Source organism: Electrona antarctica, assembly GCF_951216825.1.
Source record: "Electrona antarctica genome assembly, chromosome: 5".
NCBI classification, from domain to species: Eukaryota; Metazoa; Chordata; class Actinopteri; order Myctophiformes; family Myctophidae; genus Electrona; species Electrona antarctica.
Window position 1 is genome coordinate 55,261,572 of NC_136810.1, and position 20,058 is coordinate 55,281,629.

General features: G+C 42.2%; 2 protein-coding genes across 3 annotated transcripts; one reads left to right on the forward strand and one right to left on the reverse strand.

Moving 5' to 3' along the window:
- The first annotated feature begins 339 nt into the window (after positions 1 to 339).
- mphosph6 (M-phase phosphoprotein 6) lies at positions 340 to 5,507 on the forward strand. Its single transcript, XM_079500893.1, has 5 exons — positions 340 to 554; positions 1,979 to 2,091; positions 2,724 to 2,814; positions 4,254 to 4,354; positions 5,009 to 5,507. The coding sequence occupies exons 1-5, from the start codon at positions 510 to 512 to the stop codon at positions 5,145 to 5,147; spliced, it is 489 nt and encodes a 162-aa protein (XP_079357019.1). The 5' UTR covers positions 340 to 509; the 3' UTR covers positions 5,148 to 5,507.
- Positions 5,508 to 9,489: 3,982 nt separating this feature from the next.
- Positions 9,490 to 19,469, reverse strand: hsd17b2 (hydroxysteroid (17-beta) dehydrogenase 2; the record flags this gene model as incomplete). 2 transcript variants are annotated; one of them, XM_079501903.1, is made up of 5 exons in its annotated part: positions 18,957 to 19,469; positions 15,957 to 16,172; positions 14,041 to 14,226; positions 13,016 to 13,153; positions 9,490 to 9,830 (listed from the first exon to the last, which is right to left on the reverse strand). In XM_079501903.1, exons 1-5 carry the CDS (start codon positions 19,225 to 19,227, stop codon positions 9,490 to 9,492), a joined length of 1,152 nt encoding a protein of 383 aa, XP_079358029.1. In that variant the 5' UTR covers positions 19,228 to 19,469. The 2 variants fall into 2 exon arrangements, with proteins under 2 accessions (XP_079358029.1, XP_079358028.1); XM_079501902.1 differs by having other exon boundaries at positions 14,038 to 14,226.
- Between the last annotated feature and the right edge of the window lie 589 nt (positions 19,470 to 20,058).

Here is a 20,058-nt window from a genome sequence, read left to right on the forward strand (position 1 = left end):
AGAGTTGCAAATTGCGGCTATATAGGGACTTACTTACACTTTCTCAATAAACTTAAACAATCTCTTTTTACTCTTTGTTTGCTCTTTTTTTCACTCTTATTCTTTTCTTTTCTTCTTTTTTGCTGTTGTTGCTGTTGGATGTTATCGATGCTGCTGCATTGTCTGAACTTGGAAGCCATGAACAAAAACGCATGTGTAGGTGAAAGAATGTACCGGTATACCCTGATTATCAGACTCCGAGCAGTTCACTGTCTGTGGACTTCAAACCTGTACACAAGAAGATGTAACTTGATCTATTTTTGTTTGGTAGGTGGATTGATTGATCAGACTGCCTCTTCCCGTGTCGTCAAACTCGTCATCCTCCAAACACCGCTCGGGGGTTGATTGCTTGAGTCTGAGGGTTTTAAACTGCAGCCAGCGTGTGTGTAACTAACTCGTGTGTTCAGCTAAAAACAAACATTCACTCACACACAGATTTGACTTTTATATTTTTAATACTCAGAGCAGATATGGCAAGTGACGCGCATCTCTCCAAAAACCTTTTGCGCATGAAGGTAAGCAGTGTTGTGCTAATAAAAGTTGTGGGACCTGTAGCAACAGCTTGCTAAAACATATATAACACTAGCTAGCCGTGTTAGCAGCATTAGCTAACGCTAGTTGAGTTCTTAATCTACCGGTATGTTTATGCATTTAGCAGACGCTCTCTTAATCCAGAGCGATTTACACTAAGCATCACTGTATATGTTTCGTTTCCCCTTTTTAACTCCTTTATGATGAATTCCTGTTCTGTTCTTTGGCTTTATATAAGTGTATATTTGTACGTCTCTAAATGTTTTGATTAATTGAACAAGGTGGACCCTCTTGTAAACAAGTGTAATGCTTTATTGGGTCGTCCACTCACAGTTAACAGTTTTTGCATTGAGTTGTACTTGAAATGTATTGTAATTCTGCAAACTGTTAATAAATACTTCAATCAATGGACAATACGAGGCATTGCATCAAATGCATATAAATAGTAATCTAGGATCATAGGATAAAATACCAATTATACAAAAAATGATACTAGGATGCCAGGTCCTGGGTTCGATTCCCGCTGGGGACGCTGTGGGTGATGGCGGTGTGTCCTCTCCTCCGCGTCATCAGTGCCCATACCCGAGGCGGGGTTGGCGAAAGGGCCTTTCTGTGTGGAGTTTGCATGTTCTCCCCGTGTCCCCTAGGGTAGGTACCCTCAAGGTACCCCCAAAAACATGCAGTAATCCTGGTCTCTAAACTGCCTCCCCCTGGCCAGCCGGGGCGCCTGATGGAGGGGAAAGGAACTGGTTGGAATAACGTGTTCCTTCCACGCGCTACGTCCAACCAGGGAAACTCCCCCCTGTCAGGTGTAAAGGAGCGACTTGGACACTCGTGCATGAATGAAGCATGAGTTCAAGTCCGTTGCTCTCCCCAGGTTGACGGAGGGTGTGTAGAACCCAGGATCACATGATTAGACACACAGGGGTGAAAAATGGGTTACAAAAACAAAATTATAATTTAAAGAGGATGCCAAGTCTACAAATGACCTGGCATCTGTCTACATACACTGATGCTATCTAAATTATAGCCTACGATTTAGACTCGTAGATGTATTTATAGATTCTGACATTTAGAAAATGTCAGGATCTATAAATGCATCTACGAGAGTCTAAATCTTAGGCTATCTAAATTATACATTTTGAACAATAAAGGCCTATTCATAGTAATTTTCGGTGGTGAGGTGACCTGAAAATAACGTTGAGCGGTGGTGAGTAAAAACAGAGAGAAGGGCTGGAGCGGTGGCGGTGGTTTGCTCTTCACTGCGGCTCGTGACGTCATGTTGTAGTTCTGTGGTCACCTAACCACCGAAAATCCAGACTATGTATGAGCCTTAAGCCTGCAAGGTAAAGGTAATGTGTTGGCGGTGAACTTTAATGTTGTACTTTGTTTGTTCATATCGCTGCAGTTCATGCAGAGAGGTCTGGATGCTGACGCCAAGAAGCAACTGGAAGAAGAGGAGAAAAAGATCATCAGTGATGAACACTGGTATCTAGATCTTCCAGAGCTCAAAGCTAAAGAGTATGTATGAATTAAAGTGAAGCAACTCTGACTGCAATAATACTATCTGGAGTCTAGAGTTGCACTACCAACCCTTCACATCCCATCCCATTCATTCAAGTCCTATCTGGTTGAAACTATATTAAACTGGCCAAGATTGCAGCTGTACAGAAACAGAAAGCCTGGATTATCATCTTTTTGTTTCATAATTCATAAAAAGCCACCGTATAGACATGTCATGAACTACTTTATGTCGATAAATTCAGTGCAGGTGGTTATTTCTTTCGAGTTCGGAGGCGCTCGTTGGAAATCACTCATTCAAAATTGCACATTATGCAGGAGGCAGCAGGATGTTGTATTATTGGAAACAAATGCTTCCAAACTTGCATGGAATTTATTGACAGAAAGTAGCTCATAACATGTTTACGGTGGAGTTTTTGTAACAATCCCAAAAGCAAATGCCTGTGAGTGTGTGGAGTCTGTGGACATTTTTATATTATATTCAAATAGTCTGTCATTTAAACTTTTTTTTTTTTTTAAACGATAATACAAAATAAAAAAAACGGTAGACTACCAATTGTACCACCTTATTTGTGGAATGGAAAAATGTCTCCTAATCTTTGAGTCTCATTCTGTCACTGTTCTTAACTCAGGAACTTCATCATAGAGGAGAAGAGTTTTGTGCTCTGTGAAGACCTGAAGTATGGACGAATGTCATTCAAGGGTTTTAATCCAGAAGTAGAGGTTTGTATTTTGTATGACCAATTCTTCAATACGTGTGTGTGTGTGTGTGTGTGTGTGTGTGTGTGTGTGTGTGTGTGTGTGTGTGTGTGTGTGTGTGTGTGTGTGTGTGTGTGTGTGTGTGTGTGTGTGTGTGTGTGTGTGTGTGTGTGTGTGTGTGTGTGTGTGTGTGTGTGTGTGTGTGTGTGGGGGTGTGTGTGTGTGTGTGTGTGTGGGTGGGTGGGTGGGTGGGTGGGTGGGTGGGGGTGTGTGGTACAGCACCACTCAGTTCAGATGGGTCTGATCTTTTATTTTGTATTTTTGACAGTGGTCACTTTTTTGCCAGCCTCTAGTTGATTTTATTTTATTAAAATGATGCCTCTGTTTCAAAGATCATTAGGCCACAGACTCTCCATTTGATATGAGTTTTATCTCTGGGAACCAAATGGACCCTTATGGTTACATTTGAACTGGAGAACCCCTTCAAGGACCCCTGGGGGTCCGAGATGCAGTTTGAGAAACGGTAACAGGATCGTGACTAGGGATGGAGCTTGAAACGTGCTACCCCCCCCCCCCCCCCCCCCCCGCTTATTGAGTACCTGGTGGTATAAGCTTTGGGCTTGAGCATAACGGCCCATGACGTCATGTTTAAACAATCAAGAGGCGATCAAGAAATAATATCTAATCACCCATGCTGGCACAAACATGTCGGTCTAAAAGTGTATTGATACCTGCCAACCAGCCCAGGGAAAACAAAGGCTTTTAAAGTGACTAGTTCACACAATAACCAGCTAACGGTTTCTTCAATATTACTTTCCAAAAGTAAAAAGGTCAAGTGCCTTCTGTCTGTACTGTATTTGAAGGCCCTTAATCCATTGAGACCTGGAACGCATCCGTGTCACGTTAGCGTTAGCGTTTTAAACATTATGTTATAATTTAGCTATTGAAAAATAGCAGATCTACAAGCTCATAGCGCGCCACCGAGTGGCGCGCTATGAACTTGTAGGTCTGCTATTTTTGAAAAATCGTTAAAATGTGCCTCAAATCTTTCCGAAAATTGTCATGATTTAGAAAACTTGAATTTTTTTAAATTTCGACGTCAGGCCTGAATGGGTTAAGGCTCATACATAGTCTGGATTTTCGGTGGTGAGGTGACCACCCAACTACAACATGACGTCACTGAGCCGCGGTGAAGAGCAAACCACCGCCACCGCTCCAGCCCTTCTCTCTGTTTTTACTCACCACCGCTCAACGTTATTTCAGTGGTCACCTCACCACCGAAAATCCAGACTGAATAGGCCTTTAGTAGAAGATACTGGTTCTGTTCCCGAATTTGTCATCTCCCGTCTTTCCACAAAATAATAGAAAATGCTCGATAAGAACCCGGCTTGATTAACTGCTCGTTATCAATGAAAGATTAACGAGCTCCATCCCTAATCGTGACTGTTGTTGTTGTACTATAGAAGCTGATGAAATTGAAGAATGGCCCCAGCGAGACTGAAGAGGTGGGAGAGGATGCAAGGAAAATGCAGACGGATGTCACGGATGAACAGATGGCACAAAGGTACAGTTAAATATGAGCAACAGATTATACATGCATCATTTGCATGATGGGGAAAATGTTGCTTGTTCTGACTTTTAACCCATTTACGCCTGACATCGAAATTAAAAAAATGTCTTCTAAATCATGACAGTTTTCTGAATGTTTCTATATCAGTGGTGCTCAATATTTCATGTCCAAGGACCTCAAGAATTATATGTAATTGGCCGCTGACCCCCATCTGGAAATATGTTGTTCCAGAAGCAAAGATTTGAGTTAAAAACGTTCACTCTGTAACAATATATATTCAAAGATTTCAGGCACATTTTCACGATGTTTCAAAAATAGCTAAAGTATAACATAATGATTAAAACACAAACGGGTTCCTGTTCAGAATGGTTTAAGCTGTTGAAACCAACATGCTACTGATACTAGTGAATTTATTGACATTGACATAACACAAAAAAAGCCAGATGCTCGTTTCCATTGTGGTCCATTTTAAAACATTCAACTGACAAAATGACAATACAAAAGAATACTAGAACATACAGTTTAGAAATAAAGGATAAAATGATAGTGGGGGGGCGGTAGTTTGAAATGTTGAAAATCCATTTAGATGTATATTATATTACGGTAATTAGCTATTTATTGCAATGCTGTACTTTTCTTTAATTGCAGGTATGAGAGTCTTGTGAAGAGCATGAAGAAGAAGTTTGCCAAGAAGAGGGAGAGGTCGGCCATTGAAGAAGAGGAAGACGTCAACCACAATATTACAGAAACGAACGCAAAGAGAACCTTTTTGAAACCTCAGGATTAAGTCAAAGGAACCCTAAACCCTTTTCTTAGAATTATCTATTTTTGTTTTTTATTTGATTGACGACAAAAAAGAAAATCCTTGCACAGAAAAATCCAGAGTGTTAATTTACCTGCAGAAATGGACCCGTAAGGGTCAGTTAATTTAACACAAGATTTTTACTGTGTATAAACTGTATAAACTGTATTTTTAAGTCTGAATGGATGTTGTACATCCTCGTTTAAAAGAAACAAGTACTTTTAGCGTTACAATGGGGCACATACAATGACATATATGACATGACATGTATATATTTTTTATTTTTTCCACTTGCTCTGTGCCGTGGAACAGATTCCCAGTAAATGCGTGCCCCTACTTGTTCAATGTGTGCCTTGTGATATTTGTCATGAAACGGTATTGTTTTCATAGCACAAGTTTTAGCATTCCCACGAAGTTTGAAGATGATTTATTTGTCACTCAACACGAGTACAAGCAGTGAAATGTTGTGACATGCTCCAGATGGTGCTAACAATAACAAGATATTGGTCCAAGTGATCAGTCTATTCATGGGAAGCCTTGATTATGAAACTCCAAACGATCTGTACTGCAACGGGCATCATTTACATAATTTAAAGGTAGTGGTGTGATGTTTGGTGTTCTTGTGTGTGGGAAAAGGTTAAAACTCAGCAGAGGGCATTTAACAGCTTAACATATAGTGTTCCATTTTCTTTCATAAGTACGATTTGTTTCACACATTACTGCAGTGAAATCCCACACTACAGCGGAATATAGAGCTATTTATCACCTAATAGTCCATGGGCCGAATGAGATGTGGGTACCACTAAAAGGGACAAGACATGTGTGGTATCATTTTGTTCGTCTGACATCCAGGATTGAGAAAATGTGTGATAGCAGTTTCAGAAGGGCAGCTGAATACCATTTTAGTGGTATACTGTGATTATGCAAAAAGTACACTTCATTGTTGTCTAAACTCCAAAAGTATTCAAATGTATGCACATTTCTGATGTTTGTACCATGGATGGCAGCGGTGGCCGAACGGATAGCGGAGCGGTCTTGATACCGGAAGGTCGCCAGTTCGAATCAGCTGTCCGACACGTTAAAATTACCACCGCTGAAGTGCCCTTGAACAAGGCATTGAACCACTACGATGAAATGTGTTCTATGAGCAGGGCCTGGCTGGAAACAAGTTCTTGAGCTTAGCCCAAATACCCTGGGTAAATATAGTAATCATTTCATTTCATTTCACCAACATCATATAACAACAGACATGCTGAATTATACTTCTGGTAGCCATACCGGGCAAATCCACAATGGCTGCCTTTCTGAAACAAGGTACATCTTAAAACATAATAGAATCATGAGTGATACCTCTTTTTATGAGTTTATGAGGATGTAGAAACCTTTTAGACATTACTTTGAAGAGTCAGGAACTCTCAAACTCAAGGTTGTACCCCAGCACACAACACAACTCAGGAAACCATGTAATAAACCTGTAAATGAGGATCACACAACTAAACTTAGCTTAGAGATAACACACGCACGCACACACACACACAGTATTATGTTACTTCTGGAGATACTGATTTAATGGTTCTCTATTTAGCCTTCCAAAAACACATCCCTTGTCCTATCTATCAGAAGTGTGGTACATAAAACCACACACGGTTTGTGGACATAGACAAGCTAGGCTTTGCTTTGGGAGAAAACCTCTGAGAGTGTGTGCGCTACACACATTTACAGGATGTGACACTGAGTGCCTTTGCTGCTTGTGGAAAACTGAATGCACTGAGATTATTGAAGAAAAACCCAGCATTTCAGAAGACATTCAAACAACTTGTCCAGTGTTGGGATGTTTCAACAGAGCTCTTTGGCCTCACTCAGACCTTTACTGCATTGCTGTATGCTTGTTGGATGAATGTTATGTAGTGTCATGGCCGCCCCAATGCATTTCCAATGGAAGTCACATGGTTTGTAGTCCACATTTTGGACTACAAGCTGTTGTATGGCTTTCGGCTGTGTTTCGACTGCGCCCCTCCCCCTCATACAACACAAATGTTGTGTCAAACCATGTGACTCCCATTGGAAATGCATTGGGGCGGCCATGACACTACACAACATTCATCCAACAAGCATACAGCAATGCAGTAAAGGTCTGAGTGAGGCCTTTGACCAACTGCAGCAGTTCACTTGTAGCTGGTACCTGTCTGGGACCACCTCCAGTGGCGTGAACAAGATCCGCTACCAGATTTTCTGTGCCAGGAGAGGGGAGGCCGATTCCAGTCATCTCCCACCACACAGACAATGTCTATTTCTCCATGCCCTCCGTGCCAATTACCAGACTCGAATATGGAGATGCTCTCTGCAGACTCTGCACCAGATCCCATACAGAGTGGATGGACAACTGTTGATGGTGTCCAGTTAGGCCTCACTCAGACCTTTGCAGCATTGCTGCATGCTTGTTGTATGAATGCTGTGAGTGTCATGGCCACCCCAATGCATTTCCAATGGAAGTCACATGGTTTGAGGACTACATTTTGGACTACAAGCTGTTGTATGGCTTTCGGCTGTGTTTCGACTGCGCCCCTCCCCCTCATACAACACAAGTGTTGTGTCAGACCATGTGACTCCCATTGGAAATGCATTGGGGCAAGCTGTGTCACACCCTTTGTATACAGCAAGCATACAGCAATCTGTTGTAAAGGTCTGAGTGAGGCCCTAGCAATTCACTGGATGCCCACAGCCCCCTTACCAAATGTAGTCCTTGAATTTTTGGCTTGTAAATGTGCAGGTCTATGCAAGCTTCCTAACTGCAGTTGTCTGAGTGGGTTGAAATGTACAGACCTCTGCAAACTCCAGAACTGTACAACCAAGCACCTGAGGAAGACTCAATTAATAGCCTACAGTTGAACAGGACAGTTCTGATGAGGAAGAGATTGAGTAGTTCTATGAACTCATTAACTGTTTCTCTAGAAAAGTCTGCACACACTGCCAGCATTTTTTACTATAATCTTTCAAGACCCACAGAATATTTAGTTATATGAATTCAGAAAGGTCTCCGAAATTGAATTGAATGATTAGCTTGGGGTTACGTTTTGGGTGAATTATAAAGAGATTGCAGGTCGATCCGTTAGCCATTTGCTAACTTCCGGTTTACGACCTGGGCTAATCTTTGCCTTAAAATAAGGACCTGACTGAAAAGACGGCAAAATACATTTGGCAGTAAATGAGACTGATGTAATATTTGATTATCTTCTTGATAATAAAAAACTATTGAGCTTATTTGCTGTTTATTTGCTACAATCTGTTACGTATTATTGAGATCAAGATCAACATAAAAATGAAGGCCAAGATATGCCAGTTTTGTTAACATTTTGGATTGAAAATGACCTTGGCATTGACCTTCGACCTTTGACCGAACTTGAATTGCATCAGTCATCTCAGAAATCAACACCCCAGAAAACCTATACTTTGATAGCAGAATCATCCAAATCGGCCCATTAGTTGCAAGTTATGCCATTCACTATGTACCAATTTCTTTTATCAGATACCCCGATATAAGGGCTGAAAACAAGCAATCAGTTGCCATTTTAAGATTGCTATCATATCATTTCATAAACTACAGACATGTAGCAATACAAAAATCATATGCAACCTTTGTCCCTTTTAGTGGTACCGATATCCCAGAAATAGGCCTCTAGCCCATGGACTATAACTAGAAGTGACCAACTGACCATTGAGAAAGGAAATGGGAAGTGCATTGAGCTTAATTTAAAATCCGTTTATTTTGAAAATATTAAAAATATAAATGAGCCGTTCATGGCCTACACACACAGTATTTGGAGTGAATTACATGTGACACTATTATAACACTTGATACAGGCATCTTGTATAATAAAAAATATGGGCTAACTAAGAGAGTATTCTTAAAAGAGGCATTCCCATGACTTCCCATGCATGGTGAATGATGAGCACAAATGTCAGTTTGACATTTCCCGCCTGCCTTTGTCCAATTAAAGCAGCACGAACAAACACTTGGCTCAATTAAACAACACATCAAGGGGTCTAACGCTAGAACTCCTATTCAATCGCGCAATTGTTTTTTGTTTTTTGTTCACATCTGTTCTAGATGATGTGACAGCAACACTCCATGCATTGTTGATACTGCACTCTTCCTGGTCTACGTGAGCTGGTGTTAGACCCCCCCCCCAGCAGCAGCCCCAGTTCCAGCCCCAGCCCCAGCTCCCCTATATCTTTATTTATTTTTTAATATTTATTTTTGGTCAATATACATAATTATCAACTTACTTTTGTAAAAAAAGGTTTAGGGAGAAATTCCCCTTTAACGTCATTTCGTCACAAGTCCTGCCGGGCGAGAGTCGTAGATGTTAAAGAGTCTCGTGAGGAAGCTGTCTGAGACGACCGTGGGGCAGAGACGGTACAGGAAGGGGAAGAGCCAGGCTGCCTGTCCCGGCGTGTAGAGGTGGTTAGGGCTCGCGGACAGCAGGGCGTGGCACATGTCATTGAGCACAGGGTTCAGGTCTGCAGAGCACTGGTCAGCCATCTTGGTGAACCAGCCTTGGAGAGAGGATATGTAAGCCTCCCCGTAGTCCTCCCTCGCTTCGGGCGATATGCCGTTCAGGATCTCCTGTTGAAATTGACTCCAGTCTCCTTTGTCGCTGACCATATCTGAAATCGAATATGAAGATTCATTGTTACATCTCTGATTTATAACCAGTGGTGGAAAAAGCACTACTGTCTGCAATGTAGAACTACTCTGGTCAAAGTCAAAGTGCGGAATTCAAAATGTACAAGTAAAAGTACAAAAGTATTGGCATCGAAATGAACTTAAAGTACCAAAATTATGCAGAATGTCCCATTTCAAGTTTTCAAATGTATAAAAATATTTAGAAAATAAAATCTACATGCTCACAATGCGCATCGCGACGCATTGTGAGCATGTAGATTGGCTATTTTCCAATAGCCGAAATGTATATAGGGCTTTAATGTAAAGTGTTTAATGTATGTTTTGTAATAATAATCAAAGTATAGTAACTAAAGTTTTCAAATAAATGTAGTGGAGTAAAAGTACAATATTTGCCTCTGAGGCCTCACTCACACGGTCGCAACAGATTGCTGTATGCTTGCTGTATACAAAGGGTGTGACACAGCTTGCCCCAATGCATTTCCAATGGGAGTCACATGGTTTGACACAACATTTGTGTTGTATGAGGGGGAGGGGCGCAGTCGAAACACAGCTGAAAGCCATACAACAGCTTGTAGTCCAAAATGTGGACTACAAACTGTGTAATGTGACTTCCATTGGAAATGCATTGGGGCGGCCATGACACTCACAACATTCATACAACAAGCATGCATCAATGTTTTAAAGGTCTGAGTGAGGCCTGAGATGAAGGCCTCACTCAGACCTTTGCTGCATTGCTGCATGCTTGTTGTATGAATGCTGTGAGTGTCATGGCCGCCCCAATGCATTTCCAATGGAAGTCACATGGTTTGAGGACTACATTTTGGACTACAAGCAGTGCTTAATTTCAGCCGGAGCTTGGCGGAGCTCAGCTCCGGTACCTGTCACTTGAGCTCCGGGAGCTCAAGCCACCTGTAGAGGCAGCTCCGGTAGCTGTAGAGGGCGCTCCGCCACCCCAAATGCACATTACAATATACAATACTCTCTATTAATATTTTAGTTTCATTTTCAAGTCAACTAGGCTTCTTCCTCGTCATAGTTACTTCTATTTCCAGTACGATTCCAAAATAAAACATGGCTTGAATGATCGCATTGCAAGTACAAACAAAAAAACACTCTTGTTTTGAAATGTGTGCCCGTTTTGAGAGGAAATAGGTGGCTATGGAACCCCGGCGTCGTGTGGCTTGACGCCTCACTGTTGACGGTGTCGGATGCGTAAATAAAAACAACTCTCGTCTCGCACTTTTGCAATTTGCATCTGTTGTCGTTCGTTGCATATGGAATATGGAACTTTCATACTTTTATGGAGCAATAGATTAACTCATGCTACTTGGAGTTTAGCCTTGGGGACAGCATTTTGGTGAGTTCTTATGAACAGAACTGACTGCATTGCCAAATCTCGCAAAGACACCCGGCTTTACAACATGGCTCGATCATAATCGAATATCATAACGCATGCTTTGGTGGGCCCGAAATATAAAAAGACTAGTACAGAATTAAGTAGTAGTAGCATTATTGAGTTTTCATCGGAGGAGGAGGGGGAGGAGGAGGAGGAGGTGGTCGGAGGAGGAGGAGGAGGCGGAGGAGGAACTTGGATAAGGACAACAACAACGCACATGCAGGTATACATTGCGTACTGTTCTGATGATGGGCCACCCTAACTTAATACTGTATTTTATGCTATTTACTGCTACGAGTATAAAACCAGAAAAAGCTTAAGACTTGTTACTTCAGGGTCCTCAATTTTCAATTCATCAGAACATTTAAAGACATATAAAAACGTCTATATGCCTACTCTATTGTGTTCTGATGGGTGGGCTGGCCGTTGGTTGTGCTAAAAAAAAGGCAAAATAATCCGGGATAAAAAAAACGAATTTTGCGCGTGCACATGCACGCACCCGAGCTCCGGCACCTAAGAATTTAGAAATTAAGCACTGACTACAAGCTGTTGTATGGCTTTCGGCTGTGTTTCGACTGCGCCCCTCCCCCTCATACAACACAAGTGTTGTGTCAGACCATGTGACTCCCATTGGAAATGCATTGGGGCAAGCTGTGTCACACCCTTTGTATACAGCAAGCATACAGCAATCTGTTGTAAAGGTCTGAGTGAGGCCAGTGGAGTAGAAGTAAAAGTATTGGAAATTCAAATACTCAAGTAAAGTACAAATACCTGAAAATTGTAATCTCATTGGAAACCGTGTCCTGGATGTCAACGTGAACTTGATTTATATTTAGCTGTGCACCAGTGTTGCACACCGAAAATGCACAACTACAGTCTCACAACACATCACATGTGAGCTTGTATATCAGCTATAAATGTTTTTTTATACATTTATATAGCGCTTTTGTCCAAAGCACTTTACATAGATTGTGCATTGATTGTGATAGATCAGGGGTGCCCAAAAGGTAGATCGCGATCTACCAGTAGATCACAAAGGCTGTCCGGATAGATCATATGAAATGACCCTAAAGAATATTTAATTTAAATATTAAAAAAGATATATATGTATATTTTTTGGCATCTGCCACTTGAATTAAGGTGACTTGATTGACATCAAAAGGGCCCGTCAGCTCAAACCCACAGTGGAAGCTTTTGTTTTCAAGTGTTGTGCACAAACGTTGGTAGCATTACAAATTGAATACAAAAAAATAATTTCTCTAATTCCCAGTCCATGTGCATTTGTCTTATATGTAACACCAGCGCTGCTATTCCAAAGCCCCCTCAGCTACATATATTTAATCAATTTTCAGCAGTGGTATAATACTTTTTTCGGTGGGTAGATCTTGTTGAGCTGGTCATTTTGAAAGTAGCTCTCAAGTCAAAAAGGTGTGGGTACCCCTGTGATAGATTGTTGCATGATTTGTGAGGCACCAACCTGCACATCGGGAGCAATTAGGGGTTCAGTGTCTTGCTCAAGGACACTTCGACACTCAGACAGCCCAGGATCGAACTGGGAACCTCATTTTTTTTTTTTTTTTATTCTTTATTTACCCAGGGAAGTAGCTGAGCACAGGTGCTCATTTTCAGCAACGCCCTGCAAAGAAACCCCTCATGTTCCCATCCGTCCGCTCTACCGGCCACTCTACCCCTGAGCTACTGCCGCCCAGCTATTTACATAGTGTTGCATGATGCACACAACTCAAATCATACTTGAAAACTATGACGTACTTGTTCTGAAGCCTGCAGGTTGAATCACAGCTACTTTAACGCCCCAGTCAGCCAGCTCCATTCTTATCACTTTGGAGAAGTGGTTCAGAGCTGCTTTTGATGCTCCATAAGCAGAATATCTAGGGAGAGGTACCTCACCTGTATGAACAAAACGTAATTAATAAATGCATGTAGTTGAACATTTAAGCAATATTACACGAGAGGGTGTGGGTTAACGTGATTATTGCCACGACAGGGATGCGGTGAGGAACGAGACGAAGTCGAGTTCCGCAAGCATCACTGAAGTGGCAATAATCATGTTAACCCACACCCTCGAGTGTAATATTGCAATTATACAACAGTTACCCTTAAAACTAAGAAAATCGCTGAAAGAATATATTTTTTGAATGACAGATGTAGTCACTACGACCACAAATGTCCCAAGAAACTAGCTATCCTAGCCACCGAGTTTGCTAGCGCTCTGGGAGAACAGAGCAGCTGAATTCTTTGTTTTGATTAGGTGGTGAATGGTGCTGGTTTAACCCACGGCTAGAAGGCTGTTTCAACCAATCAGATTGCTTCCTCGAAACGACCTGTGGTATAATTGAGGTTTCTATTTGTTTTGTTGTAATTGCACAGAATCCATAAAGCTGTCACATATTTCCTTTTCATGAATAATGAATTGCATTTTTATTGCATTTTTATAGCGCTTTTCCAAGTGCTCAAAGCGCTTTACAATGGTTCTTCCCACATTCACACACCAATGGTGGCGAGCTTGCGCCGACCGACTCATTGGAGGCAATGTAGGGTTCAGTGTCTTGCCCAAGGACACTTCGACATGTGGACAGGAGGAGCCGGGATTCGAACCGCCGACCCAGGGATCATTGGACGACCTGCTCTACCTCCTGAGCCACAGCCACCCTAGAATGATTTAATTAAAATAAACTCTACTTTTAATACCAACATAATGATGGCTTTGACGAGTTCGTTCGTAGGATTATAATCTGTGATTAGCTCTGTCAGTGATCTGTGGTCAGAAGAACTACCTCCCATGCTGCACACGTTAACAATCCGTCCCCTGGATCTTCTCAGCAGCGGCAGAAAAACCTGACACATCTCCACAGCGGCCAGGAAGTTCACGTCTATGCATTGTCTGTAGGTGCTCATGGGCTGGATCTCACCATCGGCCACCCAGCCTAGGAACCCTGCATTGTTCACTAACCCCCAGAGACCTGCCAGCCAAAGTCAAAGTCGTACGATTAGGGTGCACTCACACGGTTAATGCAATTCTCTGTGCTCGTTGGATCAATGCTGTGTTGTGTCATGGCCGCCCAATCCATTTCCAATGGAGGTCACATGGTTTGACACAACATTGTGTTGTGTGAGGGGGAGGGGCGCAGTCGAAACACAGCTGAAAGCCATACAACAGACCATGTGACCTCCATTGGAAATGCATTGGGGGCGGCCATGACACTCACAACAGCAATGCAGTGCATTAAAGGTGTGAGCTCAGCCTTAGTCACACACGTTACCGCAGTGAAATTTGTTCTCCGCATTTGACTCTTGGAGCGGTGAGCCGCAGCGTGCACCGTGCTCGGGAATCATTAGTTGATTTGACCCCCAATCCAACCCATTGATGCCGAGTGCCAAGCAGGGAGGCATTGGGTCCCATTTTTACAGTCTTTGGTATGACCCGGCCGGGAATCAAACCCCCGACCTCCCAGTTTCAGGGCGGACACTCTAACCACAAGGCCACTGTCTTGCATGTCTGTCTGCATTTGGTTTACTCAGGGGGAAGTTTTAAAACCGTTCATAGTTTTATTAGCTTCTTCTCATGGCTATAAAGACCTGGGAAAGAACTACAACTGAAAGTGTGCTGAAAGCTCATTCATAGTCTGGATTTTCGGTGGTGAGCTGACCACCAGAGCTGAAATAACATTGAGCGGTGGTGAGTAAAAACACAGAGAAGGGCTGGAGCGGTGGCGGTGGTTTGCTCTTCACCGCGGCTCGTGACGTCATGTTGTAGTTCGTCATGTATGAGCCTTAAAGGCCTATTCATATTTCATAGTTGAGTTTTCGGTGAAGAGGTGACCACCGCTTCGGTGATCACCCTTATCACCGAAAACTGGACTATGAAATATGAATAGGCCTTTGGTTGTCGTGGAATTCTGGATCAATCAGTGAGGAGGCGAGAGGAGTCCGAATAGACACAGGTCGGTGATATGGTAGTAGTTCTGCCAACAAGCACAGACCATAGTTAATACAAGGACAAGCTGTTGTACCAAAACAACAGGCCCTATAAGCCAAGACATCTGGACTCTTATAACGTCAATAATTATATCATAGCATATCATAAGGCAAAAGATGAACAACATAAGTGAAAGTCAGATAAAGATAACATTTAACAATATAATAATTCTACCACTATTCTACCTCATGGTATAGCCAGGACTACAACATGTAATCCAGCCTACTGGATTTTCCTGTAGTCCTGGAGTAGTAGTCCCCGAATTAAAGGACCACTTCACCACTTTTCAACCTATCTTCATATAATTGGTCCTCACTAATGTTCATGATAAAATACCACAATTATTTTCTACTTGGCCTGTGTCTCATAGGAGGGATATGGGCAGTTCAGAAACCCGTCCACCAGTGACATCATCATTAGGCAGATTTTTTTTAAAATATATTTAGATTTTTATTATCGTGAGAACGATGGCTTCAACTTTTGCATTGCAACTTTTCAGGAAAAGAAAGCCTGCCGTTTCTATTAGCTTGGATTCACCATCGATGATGTCACTGGTGGACGGGTTTCTGAACTGCCCACAGCCTTCCTATGAGGATGAGTGAAGTGGTCCTTTAAATACGCATGAGAATGGCATCATAGGCTAATAGTTCTGATGACACAGCTATAGTCTTGATCCTCTGGCGGTATATCACTGTAAAATCTAAACCATATTACCTGCCTCCCCGACTGCAGTGCGGATGTACCGGTGAGCTTGTTCTATCTGCAGGCGGTCCGTCACGTCGAGCTGGAGAACATGCAGCTCCTTATTACAGCCCTGTTCCCTCAGGTTCTGAGCCCCGGCAGCGTTCTCATCCAGAACGCCAGCAAACACCTTCACTCCCATGTTGCTCAAATGTGCTGCCAGGGCATGTCCAAAACCTGAATCACAACCTTTAGGGAAGATAGAGATTTAACGACTTAGACGGTGTTAATGGAGCTTTTGGCCGTTAACGACATGCCAAAACTAGTAGAGGGATGCCAGGCTTAACCCATTTTGGACTAAGATCGATTAAAAAAAAGGCTTCTAAATCATTCAATCAACATTTTTCTGAAAATCACATGTTTCTATGTCAGTGGTGCTCAACCTTTTTCATGTCAAGGACCCCCAGAATCATCTCTATTGGGCCACGGACCCCCATCTCAAAATATGTAGTTCCAGGGACCCCCCCCAGAAGCCAATATTTTAGTTAAAAATGTTCGCTGTCCGGATGAAGAATCATGTCATCGCGAGTGGACGACGTTGCTACAGTAATTTGTCGTACAAACTGAATTGACTGTAGCCTACTATAAATGTACAGTATAAATGACTAGCAATCAAAACCAGCTTTATTTGCAACGCTCAAGGCTTTCCTGAGCTATTTAAGTAGCTTGGGTGAGTTTACCACTATAGTTTTCCATTCCTGACTCACTCCTGAATCACAAAACGTTTTCTGAATGCCTGTTTAACCAACAATTTCCAAAATGTACTTTTTTTGATTGATTGAATACGTTATTAATAACAATGTGCAGTTTGTACAGTATGTACGGTTTACAATGATTGTTACGGTTTTCAACAGGTGGTCCAATATGGACCGCTCCGGGAAGAAGCTATTGCAATGTGGTCCCTGACCATGCATTTAGTAATGTAGGATTTGTTGATTTATTTGTGCTATTTTTTTGTGCTATTGTTTTTGTGCTATTGTTTTTGTGCTATTAACTAATTTGTTTCAAAAATGAGTTAATAGCACATACTAGAGCATGTCTGAAATAAGTGTCAGAGCTGAAATCGACATGTAAATATGAAATAAATGCTTAAACATGTAGCTAGGTGTAATGTTAGAGACCAAAGTGAACCTTTCAAGCCTGTTTTCTCAACTCGCTGTTTTCTGCAAGACATTAATCTTAGTTGGAAAAACTGTGAAGTGAATGACCTGGTGACCTATGATGACCGTCCATGTAGACTAGTCATTTACCGACAAGTTTTGGAGGTCAGGAAATTCAACAGAAAAAGGAAGTTAGAGGCCCGCGGCTGCCAACTGGCCTATAGCGGTCTATACTCTGGGCACCTAGGCTAGTGGTAATCCAGCCTGGCAGCGCATCGTGGGTTCGAGTCCCCGATCCTGACGACATTTGCTGCGACATGTGCTGTGTGTCACCCCAATGTATAGTCCATTGAGACCTGGAACGCATCCATGTCACGTTAGCGTTTAACCACATTAACCATTAACCCATTTTGGGCGGGAACCCCTTTTGGTGTTTTAAACATTGTTATAATTTAGCTATTGAAAAATAGCAGATCTACAAGCTCATAGCGCGCCACCGAGTGGCGCGCTATGAACTTGTAGGTCTGCTATTTTTGAAAAATCGTTAAAATGTGCCTCAAATCTTTCCGAAAATTGTCATGATTTAGAAAACTTTTTTTTTTAAATGTCGACGTCAGGCCTGAATGGGATAGACATGGGATGCATAGCAAGTGTTACAAAAGCCCTAATCTTAGCCCGTGTCCATCCCCACCCAATCGACAGATGGCCGATGGCATGGGTTGAGGGACCAGTGTGTGCCGTGTTAAAATTCTAGGAATGTGATGAGGGATCAAGATAGTTCGTTCTGTTAGAAAGGGCACAGATCGTGTTTAAAAATAGCCTAGTCCTTCCTCCACGCGCCAGATTTTGGTTCTCCCAGTATACCGGCAGAGTAGTTCCGGAGCAACGGATTGTTTTGTGTGGCCTTGTGCTCATTCCCTGATGGACTGATCGAGGGTATAGATACTGGGACGTAAGTCGGGATTTGATCTGGGTCGCCTGAGTGAGGGGTATGATGTTGGAAGACCCGAAACCCTGTTGACCTCAGGAAACATCACTGAAGAAGATACGTCCCAGGTGCATCCATGCGATGTATTTTTATTTACTACAGCCGCAGAGGAAGAAATTCGTATCTAAAGGGGATGTAAGTGATTATTCTGCTAATAAGTGAGATGTAAGTGATATATATATATTTTTTTAATATACTATATATTTAGAATACTACATTCCCATAGTGATCATTGCTATAGTGTTTGTTTAGTGACAGGCATCTTATCTCCCAAGAAAAATCTGTTTGGGATACCATTTTCATCCAATCAGGAGAGAATTCATATAGGATAGAGGAAGTTTAATTGAAAGTGATTAAACAAAATTGGAACGCTATAAAATTGATTACAATGATTACTATGATAATCTTCTTACATTTATACTAGAATATCACCTTTAGATTCTCGTTCCGTTGCATTACAGCATGCCTGGGAAAAACTCTGAGGAAAACCTTTAGTACTATACAGTTGTTGGATTCAGAAAAGCACTTTTACTGTACTTACTTACATACTTTTTACTTACTTTATTTGTCTCGTGCCTTATGCCTATATGCACACGCACTTTTTATGACCTATCGCATAGCACTTGAACGCCTGCACTTGAATGGTTATGTGCACCTTTGTACTTTGGTATCTGCTATGTGAACTGTTTGTTTAGGTGTACTGTCTCATTGTTTAATGTACTGTCTATGCTGCAACCCAATTTGCCCTTTGGGGACACTAAATAAACTTGAACCTTTGAACCTGAACAAGTTTTAAACAGCTGGCAGAAAAACGGTCGGTACGCAATTATTTTCACACGTGTCTGTCTGTCTGTTTGAGTGTGAGTTGAGTGCGTGCACGCTCACCTGTGACAACAACCGCTTTCCCGTGCATCGGCAGCAACTTGGCATCCCTCGTCCTCAACGTCCTACAGGTCAGCCAGACGCCACAGCACAAAAACAGAAGTCCCAAGTAACCTGGAAAGACGAGAGGGCCCCCAAGGGCAACGACGAGGGCCACGGCTGATGAACGACCAGAACCGTGACAGTTTTTGGCTTTCCACATCAAAGCACAGACGCACACACCTATGGTTACCGTATAAATAGAACACCAGAATCCACCGTCAGGGCTTTCCATTATTCAAGTCCGTCAACCGTAGCCCTTAAATTGGCATGTCACCTGAAACCTGCTTGCGAGTCTCCCCCTGTGTTTATGTTCTCCACTCTGGGAAAGCTAATTTGTACTTGCCCTACCCCGCTTTCCTAGACTACAACCGACCAAGCAATCAGCCAGGCCTTTTATACTCGAGTAAGCGGGCGTGTCCCAAGAAACCATTCGTCTTCTGTTGAATTAAGAGGCGGTGACAGATGGAAGAGTATCCGTGCTACATTGTCATTTGGCAGACACATCAAGTCTCAAGCTTCCTGACTCGTTTACGAGCAACTAAAAGAGAGTCGTCTTGTCATCCTAGATTATCAAGTTCATATGAAGTTTACAGATTATAATCTAATCTGTCTAGTGTCTAATCTAATCGGTGGTGGGCCTTTTTATCCCTCTGGCCAGCAAACTACTTTGTCTAATAATCAGAGCCAATATGAATAAGATGAAGAGATAATTCCTTTTAAATTGTCCCTTACCAGTAGATCAAAAAACCCACTTCTGGATTAATCAATTCTATATAAAGCATACTTCCCCTTTTAAGATCTTGATCGGGAAAGTGTGTTTACAGTGCTCAAATCACATGCATTAGTAGCTGCTTAGTGGCCAACAGTATAAGACTGTGGTTGTACTGGTCAGCTCCCAGGTTTTAGTGTGTGTGTGTGTGTGTGTGTGCGTGCGTGCGTGTGTCTGTCTGTCTGTCTGTTTCTATGTGCAGGGCGTTGCTGAAAATGAGCACCTGTGCTCAGCTACTTCCCTGGGTAAATAAAGAATATAATAAAAAAAAGTACACTACAGTATTGTTCTGTG

Bases quoted from the DNA above. Each gene is read 5' to 3' on its own strand.
- mphosph6 (XM_079500893.1), top strand. From the start codon at position 510: ATGGCAAGTGACGCGCATCTCTCCAAAAACCTTTTGCGCATGAAG. The intron at 555-1,978 runs GTAAGCAGTGTT...ATATCGCTGCAG, and splicing joins AAAACCTTTTGCGCATGAAG to TTCATGCAGAGAGGTCTGGA. The intron at 2,815-4,253 runs GTTTGTATTTTG...GTTGTACTATAG, and splicing joins GTTTTAATCCAGAAGTAGAG to AAGCTGATGAAATTGAAGAA.